The following is a 14,671-nucleotide window of genomic DNA, read 5'->3' as shown; positions in this document are numbered from 1 at the left end:
TCAGCAGTATTATGTGTTGATGAAAAGAGGCATTCTGTGTTACACCAGATGAAATGGTATTTTGGTTCACATCTTGCACTGATCATATGATTTGTTAACCATGCTTAATTGAATAAACCATAATGGCTAGCTTCAAACAATGTGCAAACTATGATTTGCACACCACAATGGCAAAATTGGCAAGCAAAAATCAAGCCAAACATATTATAGTTTAGCATAATGGGTATATTCAGTTCAGGGGCATCCACAGGTAATTCAGAAAAGTCAAGATGATGGCTGCAACCACCCAGTCAAGAGGTTCAGACATTGGAAGAGTTTAAAGAACCCTGAATCTGTCAACCTGGGGATGGAGAAGAGACATTCAAACATATATGTCTCACAAATTCCAGGTGGTCTTTAAAAAGCAGGTGGGCAGGAATGGGATCATTTGGTCTTGTTTTCTCTCTCTGTTCTGCTTAGGAGATGCCAAGTAAGGAAGTAAGGAAGCCACAGCCTATAGAAATCCAGATTGAATATCACAGAATTATGCAGCAAAGTACATGGGAAAAACTAGCCGCTGTATGCAATTATCTTCTTTTGTAGACTGAGATCTGAGCTGTGTAACTCAACTACACAGGTGAAAGCTGTGTAACTTTCTGCCCCGCATGTGTGTTTACAGAGATCCTAGCTTGACCTAAATATTTATTTTGCTTCTTGTCCTCATCTCCAAAACCTCATTTTGTCCTTTCACCTTCCTTTACAGTAATTATTTCACCTTGATATTCACAGTGAATTCTTTTAACACATTATGAGCTAATGACATTTATTCTGCAGAAAGGAAACAAGCTGTAGCAAACATCTTCCAGTCAGGTCAACCTGCTGAAGAAAGATAACTTGACTCTTCTTGAGTAAATCATTGCTATATCAGCTCTTCCATAAGCTATGGAAAATGTACAACCATTTGTGGATGAAGGATTTAGAAACTCCTTGTGGAAGTCAATGAGCACTATTCCACCATATCTCGGTATGTTTGGACATCTGCAACCTCTTCCACTAATGTAGTTCAGGAGGACAATTCTGAAGTCTTATGGGAATGCAACAGGAGCCATCTGGAACTATCATAGAGAGCCAAATCTGTGAATTAAGGAATTGGATGTAAAGCTTGGGAACCCAAATTTGAATATTTTTTCAGGTTCTTCAAAGAAGAATGTATTTCATTTAAATTTACAGGAGTTTGATCCTTCAGACTTCTATCCTTCCGAGGTCAGTAAAATGAGGACCCAAATTGTTAGGAGTACTATGCTGACACAGTAAACCACTTAGAGAGTGCTATAAAGCAAGGGTCTCCAACCTTTTGGACCTCAGGGACCACCAAACCCATACTTTTAAATCTGGAGGACCACTAATATGATTTTTATATAATATGTTTAATATAATGTTTTTATTTTTATATTAAATATAAATGTACTATTTAAAAAATTAATTATTTAATATATAAATATATATATTTAAATATAAAAAGGTTTATTTAATTATAACAAATATATATATAACAAGAAAAGTAGAGCCCCCCCCCTCAAATTTCATATCTCCCCCAAGTCAGAGGAAACCTCTCCCTCCTTTGCCAGGTGTGGCTGCCTGGAGTTGGGGGGAGGAAGAGGGCTGGGCTGGAAGCCTCCCCCACCCTGAGTCTTTAACACCTGGCTTGCTTCTCCACTACTGCCTCCTCCTCTAGCACCTCTTTCTCCGGGTAGGGTAATTACAAACTAACCGAGCAGCTACACTGATACCCCAGCTGCTCTCTTTCCCGTGGTAAGACTTGGCATGTGGAGAAAGGAGCTGGCAGCTGCGGTGCCACAGTGATCCCGGGCAAAGCAAAGTCATCCTGGTCCCAGTTAAGACATACCAGTCACAAACCCAGAGTCCAAGCCAAGAGGGGTTGTTTCCCCCTGCTGGAAAAAGCAGCGAGCATGGGCGTGGGCGTGCACAGTTCAGCACAGCGGGCAACCTCCACTCTGGGCTGACGAGCCACGTGCTGAAGACCAGATGGCTGTCAGGAAGGTGGGGCAACAGGCGGATGGACTCATACACGCAGGACATCATGGCATAGGCCTGGCCTGTGAGGGGGTGGGGGTGAGGGGAAAGAATCCTCTGAATTGGTGTCACCTCCTGCCTGCTGCTTCCATGCATCAAGGAGATTGAGAGGCTGCCAGCAATTCCCTTAAGGGAAGATGTTGCAAGGGGGAGGTTCATCCCCCCCCGGAAGCTTCTCTTCCTCCTCAACAGAAGCGCTCATGTGCAAAGCACTCACCCCCCCTGGCCCCCAACAAGCCTTCTTCAGGCTGAGAATGTGAGGGCTTCTGGCAAGGAGGAAGAGAAGCTCCTGAGGGCAGGGGCGTGAGAGATCGCGGCATCAGAGCTCTTCCTGGGTGTTTCCTGGCCTGCAAGGGGAGAGCACGATCTCCTGCAACCCCCCACCAAAAGCTTCTCTTCCTCCTTGACAGTGCTCAAGTTCAAAGCGCTCACTGCCCCTCTGGCCTCCGACAAGCCGCCTCTTTACCGCCGAGTGCTTCTGGAGAGGGGGAAGAGGGGGTTGAGCCTCCCCCTTGCAACATCTTCACCTGAGGGCAGCTGCTTCCTGCGCCTCAGGAGGCCCGTACTCTTTCCACTGCTGCTTGTCCTCCTTGATGCGCTGAGGCAGGAGGCAGCAGCCACGACACGGGAGACTATAGGATTGCCCCACCTCCCTGCCTCAGCATGCTGCAGCCCACCAAAATTTTCTCATGGCCCACCAGTTGGCGACCGCTGCTATAAAGCACTATGGGCTAAAGTCACTTAGTCTATAAGTCTAAGTGACTTATAAGTAATTGCTATTTACATATGCTGCCCACTTCTCCTCTAAAGTGATTCTAAGATCTTGAGTAAATAAATCACTTTAACCTAAGCACAACACCATAATGCAATGTTTCTCAACTTTATTCGGGTGAGGATTTCAAATCTCAATTTCCCAGCCAACACTACAATAGTGCTTTTAGAGTCATATTCGTATTTATTTGTCTTATGGTGGAAAATAACACATATATTTATATCTTTTCTAAATAATAGAAGCAATAGGAGGAAAAAAAATAAATCCCTTTCCTTCACTGATGTTAGCTCTACATAAATTGGGAAGAATACATAAAGAATATATAATACACAAAAATAGGGAAATTATCTTTTGCATGTTGAACTGTTAAATAGATGTTACAACTCAAAGCAGCATAATGAGAATCTTCCTCTGCCAGTTAATCAAAGAAATTATTTAATTTATTTTTTTAGCTACCCTGTAGGATAGATTAGACAGAGAGAACTTAGTCCAACCTGTGATTTCCCTCATTAAAGTCTTATACAATTAGCTTCCACATTGCTTGTCTTAATTATATTTGCATTCTGCTAATATTGTACTGCAAAATATAGACACTCTTTATTGTAGGAAGTCCCATGTGCAATTTCAATTATATTTTCAAAATTATGATAAGATTTCAAGACTCTCTTCCCAAAGGAAATTTCCACTCCACAAATAAGCATTCTGCATTTCCTACTCTTGGGAGAAGAAAATAATATAATCTGAATGCTGGATTGGGTTATATTAGATTTATTTATGTTTGGGTGAGAAAGGATTGGATATGGACTCATGATTTTTTAATCATTCTTTTTTTTTTTTAGAAATTGAGCCTAAATAGAGGAAATGGAGCTTAAATAGGATTTAGGAATTGCTCCAGAGAAAACTTTGGGATATTTTATAGATAAATATTGATCCATACAACCTACACAAACAAAAGCTTAAGTAGTTTAAGAAACATTGTTTTAGAATAGAGACTTTTGAGTGATTTCTTGCACTCAGGCATTACAAGGAGTAATGGGAAAAGCACAGTTTTTCTTTTATATAACTATAAATGGCAGCAGCAATAACCATGTCAATAAATCATACCATGCTCTACATCAGAGATAACTTGTGGACTTCAACATGGCTGGCTTGGGAATTTTGGGAATTGAAGTCTACAAGTCATGAAAGAGGCTATAGTTCCACATTCCTGCTTTAGATCTAACATCAGCTTTCTTCAGTCAAGGAAGCTTACAGTGATTCAAAAGTCCTTAATATATGTGAACTGCTTTGAATTGTTGAAAGTGCTATATAAATGTGAAATATTGTTTATTGGCATAGGACCCTGGCAACAGGGAATAATCTTGTAGAATTTGTAGCTTGAATTCACTGCTTCCTATCATTTCAGAGTTCGAGGTTGATCGATAATCTGAGAAATATAAGATCTTGGTTGAAAAGATGTGTTCGGTCTTTTCAGCTTGTATCTTTATACTCTGACTGGGTTAATATTGGTCTGAATGAAGTCCCACCTTCTAGAAAATACTTCCGATGCTCTGCCCTTTAATTGATTATATGCATCAGGCTAGAAATGCAGTTTTGCAATTTGGTTTGTCTGTAATTACAATGATCACATCCACCTGAACTCTCTTCCCTCCCCCCGCCCCCCATTCTTCTCTTCAACATCAAGAATGCATGGCTTTGTGTTTATTGCTACTTAATTAATCCACATTTAGGAAATGATGGATGGGACATGGGATGTCTTTTTTGTTTTCTTTTGTTTTATTTCTTCTGACCCCTGAAGTGGAAATTTAGTTAGGAAAGAATGAGTTTGAGGGGAGAATGCCAGCCATTTTTTCAGTACACCATGGTCATTGATTTAAAGAACAATTTGTATCTTTGGGTTCCTACATTCTCCTCCTCCCATTTCTTTGGTGATTCTCTTTTCATTTTTACTTTCAACAAATCTTGAAACAAAGCAAGGACCAACTATAGCATAGTTAATCAGATGCAACATTGATTGTATAAACAAGGATCTATCATAATTGTATATGAATAAAGAAAAAAGACAGAAGTGCATTAGTCTTGGGCTGCCGAGAACTCCTTCATATAATTATGCCTGAATAAATCTATTACACTCTACTTTCATGTAATGCTACATACTTCTGGTTCTAATATGTAAGATCGTTCGCTTTAAAATATAAAAAACTACATGCCAGAGGAAAAAGAAGAAACAGTTGCTTATTGGAATTTTGTTATTGGAAAGAAGATTTTATAATCCTTTGAAGAAAACAATTCTTCTAAAGAGGTATTTGCACTGTAAAAAAAAATTGCCCTTAGATATGTCTCAGAAGGACAAAACAAGGGAGAAAATATTTAAATTCCTTCTCCATGCCTGCTGAAATCTCAAGATTATTTTATAGTTTTTGTTTTTCTTTTAACTGCAAATAGTGCATTTAATAAACTGCATTTCGTTTAGGTCTGTCTGTCTGTTTCTTTCTTACTTTCTTTCTTACTTTGGAACCATTTCAGGTTAAAGGTGTAAGAAACACCTCTGTTTCTTTTGAAGAAAAAGGAGGAAAAAGACATTGCTTATACTTTCACGTAAGATATAGTTTGATTTGAATATTCTTTTCTCAAATTGATATTGGTGTAGGTGTGGGTATAGGGGGGTAGCAATCAAGAACTTTAAATGCCTATTTTTCTTACTGTTTATGATGATTCTCTTCCTTTGTATTGGATTATCTCAGTGTTTTTCAAACTTGGCAAATTGAGATCTGTTAAAATTGTTAAAGTTGCCAAGATTATCTGGAACACATGGAATATTTATCATCCCCAGTGAAAAAGAAAGCTGGAAATATAAATGTAAAAAATACCACTCTGGATATTTTTGGTTTATTTTTTCTTTTATTTTTACCATTTATAAATAGTTTTTTCCCAGAAATATTCAAATTAAGTGATATAAACAACTGTATCATTTGAAAAGTTTGTTTTTTAAAAAAAAATAGAATTAAGAGCAATAACATTCACAGCAAACAAAAATATTGCAACCAATATATTAGCAAATAATCACAGCTCTTATTGTATGCAAAAGCCTGATAGGATGAAGAGAGGCGTGATATAGAAGTATACAATACTACCAGGTTTGACTGGATTACATGAGTTGTGTGAAGATGTCGTATGTTCCCAGATATGAAATAAAAGGCATTTAATAAGACTGTATCTGCTTCAAAATGGATTCAGAAGAATTGTTCTGGACTCCATGGGATTTTAAATTCTGCATTTCTCAAATAATCTGTGAAAGAGATCAACTATTAAAATTGCTGCTATTTTAAGAGTTGACTTAATTTTCAAACTGAATCGTGTTTGAAGGTTACACAGCTTTAGTTTCTGGCACTGAGAGAATATCTCCTCTCAACAAAAATTAACCTTCACTTCTTCATTTTTGTTACTTAGAAGTGTAATTGCTGAGCATTGTATGGGATTCTGCTGAAAGATGCTATGTTTGATGTAGCAAATATGAAATAGGATGCACAGCTATTCAAATATTAGTTCCACTGAATTCAGTGGACTTGGCTCTCAGATAACTGCAGTTTAAAAAATGCACTGTGGCTACACAAAAGCAATAAAGAAATAGGCAACCTGAGGCTCCCATCTTCTTTTGTGATCCACCTATCCCCCTTGCACCATAGCTATCTCAAACCGGTCGTGCCATTTTGAGGCAGGAAAACCTACAAAACTGTTAACTCTTCCCTCAAAGAAATGTAACAACTCTTTTTCAAATAGAGAAAACTGTCTCTACAGCCTGAGGGGGAAAAATAGGGAAATGGTGACAACTTCTAATTTCCACAATTGAATCACTTATTATGGTGAAGGCAAATTATGAGAGTTCAAGTTCAGTGCCACAAACGTTAGAGCAACCTGCAGATGTTAAAAAATTGCTCACACCATTAGGAAGGCACAGGCCATAATGTGTAGCTCTATATAATATCACAGGCAATATTAAGTTAGCTAGCAATAACTAATATGCCACTGTTATGGAACACTGAATATGAAAGTTTACTTGTTTTCATCCTTGATAAATGCTGTGTTTCACCAATCAGTTGTGTTTGGAGTTACAGTTTTTCCCAGATTGGTGCTCACCAGATGCTGCTGGAAATTATGAAAATGGAAGTCCAAAAACTTGAAAATGAACTATATGACTATGAAATTCCTGGAGTTGCACTACTAAAGGACTGCAATAGACCAGAAGGGATCAAGCAATTATCACTTGCCGTAAAGGAATTAAACTAAAAGCCAAAACTTCCAACAGTGGATTGTAGCCAGACTCAGGTTCAATAGATCGGAATCTACTCTCCCTTTCATTTCCCAGAAAAGATTAGGTTCCCCAAATCCACATAATAAACACCCTAAAGCCAATTAAAAGCTTGCCATATAACCAAAAAAAAAAAAAACCCCAAACACTGTTTTAATCAACACAAGCAGCCTGGATTTGGAAATAGTTGATGATATGCTATTTATTCCTCTTTCCCTAGTTAGCTCTGTTAGATATCAAGTTGACAGGTTTATTGGAGATAGTTGTTGTTTATAGATTAATTGAGATAAGGTTCAACCATATGTTTGTTTTCCTCATGTTATTAATTATTTTGGGTTCCCCCCCTTTTTAATATCCCTTTGCTGTTTGTCCTTTCCTCCCTTTTTATTGTTCATGCATCATGTGTTTGTTTCTGTCTTTTGATATATTATTGTCTTAGCACATTCTAAAAAAAGAACCTACATTTAGAATAATGTCATTTCAGGAAGAAAGGCTGCAGCTGACAGTTTCAGTTCCTTATTAAAACTGTTCCCTTTCTAAAACCAGTCAGTAATAAGGGCAACAAGGTCCAAACAAAGATTTCTCCACTTGAAAGAGCAACATCCCATGGCTGTTGTAATGTGGAATGAGTTCTTACACTCTTGAAAGGTGAAGGACTTCATCAAAAGTTAGTGCTGCCCATGTTCTGAAAACATGCTTCACAGTCTCCTTCTTGACAATTTGTTTATCTGAAAGTTAGATCAACATATATATTTATAGTTAGGAAGAACATCCTAATCTGAGGGATATATTTTTTAAAAAGAAAATGAATTACTTTGCACCTCATCGAGATCTATTTGTCCTTTTAAAGGCAAAATGTGAGAAACTGCCCCATAAAAAATTAATGGTTTTGCCAACAAATTTTGGCAGCCCAAACTGAAGATTTTTATGAAGTTCCAGCAAGGAGGCTGGGAGTTTCTTATCTCCCCCTCCCCAATGTTGCAAACTCTACTTGCTAATGAGAAACATTTCATTTGAGGAAGAGGTTCCTTGTTCTACAGCAAGATTGCCTGATGGCATTAATTTTATTGCTCTTTAATTAGAAATAAAAAAAGATGCTAGAAGAAAAGTAGCCTTGTTTTTAGTATAAATGGGATTGGACTCTAGAATGGACAAATTCAGTCTTGGGTGTTTTAAACATTTTCACTTTTGTTTCCAGATTGAAAGTACTCCTGGGTGGGGTACATCTCTTTATACCAGGGCTATAATTACTCTACATTTAATGGGAAGAGTAAAGAAAGCAAATAGCTATATTGGGTGAATCTGAATCCTACCTCCAATGTAAATTAAATAAATATATAGACCCATTTTTAGCATTTCCCTCCCACACCCTTATTTTAGTCAAATAAGCTAAAGCACAATCCTTGAAACTGTTGCTAAATCCAGCTCCCATGCCAATTTCTAAAAGTTCTTTTGTCACTAATACTACAAATGGGGCGCCATTATTTATATTACCAAATGCCCTAGATTAGAATCTCATTTTTCTAGATTTCAGAGATATTATCCTATGCACCAAAGATTATCTTACTCTGCTTGAAAATAAACTGAATAGTTAATTACCAAGCAAGGATAGAATATCAACTAGATTATGCCAGCTATCTTTTTTTTTTAATTTTTTTAAAAAAATATGAATGTAGAAGCATGATTTTAATTATTACATATTATGATTTGAGTTTTTTGTAATTGTATCCCTTTATCCCTATTTGGAATATGAATTAACAATTTAAGTTCATTTAAATTAAAGCAAAAATTGAAATTGAAATTATGCCTGGAAACAACAACCCAAATTCAAAGTGAAACTCTGATGTCCTGTTAGTGAAACATGGGATTGAGAAAAGTTTGTTTGGTCAATATAAATTAGAGGATTTTGTTCAAGAACAAAATGTGTTTAATGTGTTTCAAGACTAAGCCGTGGCAATGAAAACCAGTGCATCATGGCTAGAAAATGAAGCCTTTCGAATAAGCATACTTTTTCTCATCGTAGATGTAATTTATCCCTTGCATTGAGAAGATAAAGTATATTAGGATGGAAGAAGTCTAGGCACTACTGAACCAGCCTGGGTTTTAGTGGACTTTTATGAAAAGTGGGGGAAAGAACTTTGTCCCCTGCTTTACTTTTTCCCTTTCTCGGTGGAAGAAGAACAAGTTTCCTAACAGTTTATACCAAAAACAAGAGCAGGTCTACTCAGAGGAAACTCTCAAAAGACTTACTGAGGTACTCAAGATTAAAGCCAGTGGGGCTTTTTGTCATCAATGGTCATTCACATGGAATACAGTTCCCATTGTCAATGAAGAATGATCCATGGATGCAAATAGCTACCCAGTTAGACAGAAAAGAGACTAAGCCACATTGTGCTTAGATTAATGCAGTTATTTTGAGGAGAAAGGCAGCCGTTACTGCTATTATTCCCCCTCAGGGGAAAAAAAGGCATTGTGGTAACTCCCAGTTTACATTGCATCTACTTATCAAACACTAAGTACAACAAGTTCCCTTGGCAGATTGTCAAGGCAAGTCTTATTGTCCACTTATCAGCCTGGTCACTCTTCCACTCCATCTACAGGCTGGTGGCAATCCAAATCTTCCTTCACTTCCAGACTTCCTGACAATTTAACCCCTGTCTTCCGATCCACACACCAACATTTCCCTCGTTGCCCATCTAAAGCTGGGTGACACTAAAGGAGAAAGATAGAAGATTAATTTACATAATTATGAAAAATGATATAACCTTACTTAAAACTCATTCTCATATTCCTCTGCTCCTAATTATTTTTGACATCATATCCTTGTCACATTGCCTTCATTGTACCCATAACCAAGGCAACACAAACTTCAGTTGTTCCATCTTTTTGTATAGCCCCATTATCCATTAATACAATATTTCTCTCTTGAAGTTTCAGTATCTTTGTTTTCTTAATTTGTACTCTAGCCTTTCCCCAATTTATTTGTAAACTGATTTTTTCTGTTTACATACTGGTAGTTTATTTTTACATTTCATTTACATTAATAACTATTGTAATAAATGTTTAATTTGATGAGAAATGTTTGTCTTCTCTGCACATTTTTAAAATCATTTTATCATGCAATAAGGCCCTGTGTATCTTGGTTCTTCTTTTTGAGTTTAGTATTATGTTTTATAAAATAATCTTTTATGAAAACTTTACTTGCATCCTATACCATTTTTATATAAATAGGATATACCGTACTAGTCAATGGTTTTCTTATATACATCTATAGAAATATTTAGATTAAAAAAACTTTTGGTTTTGAGCATTGTAAGATTGAATTTGAAAACAGATCCATTTACAAATGAACATATTATTGCTAAAATGTATAAATTTCTACTGAAATTTGAAACAGAAGAACAAGTGAAATGATACATGATAAAATGGCTCATATTTTTGTTACAATATGCAAATAGAATAGTGGGAAAATGTGTGTTGAAAGAATTGAAATGTACATTGTGTTAATGTCTTAAACAGAATTTTTATACAACAGTTGGTATAGGTCACCAAAAATTGTCTAGAATGTATAAAGGTACATTAAATTTATGTTGGAAGTATAAACAACGGAGGGGGGAAGGCTAGAAAATATTGGACTCATTACACGAGAACCAGTTTGATGTAATGAATCTATGATACACCATGACATTGTGGGTGATATACCAGTGTTCACTAATATCCAAGAACTAATCTCAAAAGCACACCCCATTCTCATACAATTTTTGAAGATAGCAGAGGCTGCATGAAAATGGGATGTGCTTTCCTGCAGCCTCCAAACCTTCCAGAAGTCATACAAAAGGACAGTGCTCTTCCATGGCCTCCAGAGCCTCTGAAAATTGTGTAAGAATGGGGAGTACTTTTACACAGTTTTTGAAGGTTGAGGCTGTGGGAGAACCTTCTCCAAACCTGCTTCAAGATCAAAGACCTGATGCAACCAAGTAGGCCACAGGGGCCAGTCAACAAAAAGAGAACACTGTTTAAAAATAAGTGGTACACAGCAGAACCTGGGGAGCACTGGGCCATGAGGGATATTATACCATCCTCCAAGGCTATTGAAGAATGGGAAATGGCAAAAATCAGCCTTTTTGAGTGACAGTGGTGATATGGTGGCTCTAAGGCTGAAATTGAGGCCTAGGCTCAGCCTCAATACTATCACCAAGTGTAGCTATTTGAGGTGGCCTGGATTTGTTGGGTACCTTGGTTGTTTATATGCCAGTTGTTTCTCCTCTGTTAATTTTATTTGTGCTACTGAAATACCATCAAATTAGCATTTCCCTTATATAGAATCCAAAACCCCAGAGTTGGGATGAAGAAAATGGCAAAATACAGCTACAGGATCTCAAAAAAGCAAAAACTATCAACTATACCACAGCTGAACTGGAAATAAATCAGTTCAGTTCTTCAACATTACTGATACTATGGGAATACAGAGGTCCAGAACTACTTTAAAGGTGTGCTATCTGGAACTGTGCCACCAACTCCACACAAAGCAAAGGCAAATAGAATGGCAGAGGGAGCTGTTGGGAACCTTTCAGGATGATGAATAGTCACCTCACCAGCTTCTTGATGTGTTCTCTGACCAGTTATGGCCATCATAACAGTTATTTACTGAAGATACCAAGAATATATTTTCAGAAAGTTCTCACTAAGATTTTCCATCTTCTGTAATCTGTCATATCAGAAAGGTGCTAGGTTGGGTGCTAGGCATCATGCTAGTTCTCAAGAGTCAGAACAAGCTATTTATTACATATTGCAATATCCTGCCCAACTTTTGAGGTATAAGAACAGTAAGCAGCTTGTTATAGTATCATAATTAGCATCAAGAAGGACTTTCCATCATCCCATAGATTCAAGTTGGAGAACAGAGTGAAAGTTTGTTGCTCTTTCTACGTTTATTTTTTGCACTCAGGTTTCTCAATTATGCTGATGCATTGTTGGAGTTCCATAAGATAAAGCAAACACTTATGAGTTGCAATTCTGAGTTGTAATGAATTAAAAATCTGCTTGTAAGTCAAGATAATTTTTGGTCAAAAAAAAAAATGTAGCCCCCACAAAATAAAAGTTTACACATGCTGTCCCACGCTTCAGGGTTACCTGCTTGGGATGAAAATGTCCATTTTGGTCACAGTTAGGGATGGGAATGAGGTAAAGGTCCTCATGGGTTCGGGTTTGGGAAGCTGCTAGTCTCTCTAGGGCTCTCTGAAGTTCATTCTGACACAAGCCTTGAACCTGCTGGCAAAATAATAGGAGGAACTGCAGTCAGAACACAGGAACAGGAACTGTGAATGCATCCCATGTTTCTCAGAGTAAACGTGAGTATCATCTTAGCTGAACATTTTCATGTCACCAGCTTACCTCTCCCTGGAATGGAAGTGGCTAATGAGTCATTATAGCTTGATTAGTCAAGCATAGTGAGATATTCAAAGGGGGGCTTTGGCCATAACAGAGAAGCCTCCATAAATTCAGTTGGTGCACTGGATTAAATGACTAGCAATAACCAACACTGAGGAATGTTGGGAATCAATTTTATAAAGTAGCAAAAAACAGAAACAGAAGTACAAATACTTCTTGTTTCAAATCCATGTTCTTAATCAGATTGTCCTCAACCCTCCAAACGCATCAGTCTAAAATTTCTAGAAATCCCATGGCTGTGCTGGCAGGCTAATTCTGAGACTTGTAATTCTAACACATCTGGAAGGCATCTGAAATGTTGGGAAATGAAGAGGAAAAGTGAGCAGCAAATGGGAAGAGCCTAATTCAGTGAAATATGGTTTCTATTCCCCTTTCTCTGAAGAAAGACCAAAGCCCCTCACCACTGGCCGGATATCCTCCCGGAGCATGAGGCTCCCGTGGTTCCTCATCTTGACACCAATGTTTATTCGTTCCCGTGCTCTTGCTTGTTGTTTCTGCAGGCATTTGCGGTCATGGATGTTGCAGGGGCTGAAGTTGTTGGTGGGAGGGAGCTCAATCTCTGCTTGCTCTAAAGAGGAGCAGAGGAAATGACAAGGATTAAAACAAAGCAGATTGGTCTTGAAGGTGTGTTTTAAGAACATGCCCATCCAAATTGTTCTATACTTTCCTGACAGTTGGTTGCATGAAAGTTTCTTGTGTGCATTGTTCCTATTCACATGCGGGATATGGGAGAGAATTCTAGCAGCTCTAACCTCAACTCATTAGGAAGACTCCCAATCAGATTCCAAAATCAAAAGGCCCACTCTTATGTCTTTACCTCCATCTAGGGCCTTCCCAGCTTTTGCAGCCCGGCTATGGTAGTTGTCTTAGTTCTAGATTTCTCCAAAGAAAAATAACTGCTGCTAAGTATTGGATTTCATAACCTACAGTCTAGAAACTTGCCCAATACATTCACGATTATGTCCATAGATGGGTTTAACAATGATAGAAATACTTTCTGTCCCATATTATTACATTTTGTTCTACAATAGTTTCCAGCTTCCAGGAGATCAGTACTGATCTCTTCTCAAAAATAAGCACTACTTGAATAATGGAATACATGCTCAAAAGCTATTATTTTTATTTTGTTGGTTGTCAGTACACTAGCTTGAACCCATATGGATATAATAAAGCTTGTCACAAAAGAATTCTAGGAAGAGTATGTTTCCAGCAAACTGGGCTACCAAAACATTTTCTTCCCCGCCCCATTTAGATTTTGTTTTTATTAACACACAAGCCATTTGTGTTTTGCCTGAAGCTTTCCCTCCTAGTCCATTTTTCTCTTCAAAACTGTGGCCAGTTGGCTGCATCTGAGTTTTCAAACTATGGTCATGTTCTCTCTTTAATTCTCCTTTTCCAGAAAGGCTGAGCCCAAGTTTCCAAGAATTTTTGTACAACTTTGGCTCAACTTCTCATAAGCTGACAAACATTGGAGATGGACTTGCATGTTTGACAAACAAAGAGACAAGGTTGTCTTAATCAGTGAGGTTTCCCTCTATTTGCTTTACCTCAAAACTACCTCAATGTTTCTTCAGCATTTTCATTGAAAAAATTTGGAAAGAACTTTGTAGATCATCTAGTCCAATCTCTTGCCCAATCCAGGAATCCATTAATGCAGCATCTCCAAGAGAAAGTTATCCAGCTTCTGCTTAACCAACTCCAGGGAAGGAGGTGGTTTGGATATGACAATTCTTTGTCAGACTCAGTAGCCTCCTAAATCAAAAGTTCCTTTGTCTTAAAGGACAGCATTAATAATATCCCTTTTCACACACCACAGAACCCTCATTTAGCATAACATGAACAAACTATAGTAAGCATCACATTTTTAAACACCTGTCTTGAAAAAGAATTCTTTTTCTCAAAAATTGGGAATGAACATCCAACATACTAAGAGTGGGAACAGAATCATACCACATGCTAAGGCACAATGTTGTTTAAACCTAAGCATGATTTATAAACTCACTTTACTCCTTAAAACATTGTGAATCCAGCCTTGATAGATTGTTTCCTAAACCATAACTGGCTAA

The 14,671-nt window shown here is 37.6% G+C and overlaps 1 protein-coding gene across 3 annotated transcripts in view; it reads right to left on the bottom strand.

Moving 5' to 3' along the window:
* Nucleotides 1-2,939: 2,939 nt before the first annotated feature.
* IGFBP4 (insulin like growth factor binding protein 4) overlaps nucleotides 2,940-14,671 on the bottom strand; it is a 36,506-nt gene continuing 24,774 nt past the window's right edge. Inside the window, exons 2-5 of one of the 3 annotated variants that reach the window (XR_015740201.1) lie at nucleotides 13,007-13,173; nucleotides 12,288-12,422; nucleotides 7,792-9,866; nucleotides 2,940-6,134 (exon numbers count right to left, since the gene is read on the bottom strand). Coding sequence is in view for 2 of the 3 variants with exons in the window: in XM_087916893.1 (XP_087773019.1) it covers nucleotides 9,732-9,866; nucleotides 12,288-12,425; nucleotides 13,007-13,173 (440 nt within the window). In the remaining variant the exon portion in view is untranslated. Of the gene's footprint in view, nucleotides 9,867-12,287; nucleotides 12,426-13,006; nucleotides 13,174-14,671 lie in introns of all 3 variants that reach the window. The other 2 variants (XM_087916893.1, XM_026722027.2) reach the window with 2 other exon arrangements.

This window comes from Pseudonaja textilis, chromosome Z (assembly GCF_049901715.1).
Source record: "Pseudonaja textilis isolate UNSWEBS1 chromosome Z, rPseTex1.2, whole genome shotgun sequence".
NCBI classification, from domain to species: Eukaryota; Metazoa; Chordata; class Lepidosauria; order Squamata; family Elapidae; genus Pseudonaja; species Pseudonaja textilis.
Note: the sequence above shows the minus strand (reverse complement) of the source record. Positions and strands in the feature narration are given on the sequence as shown.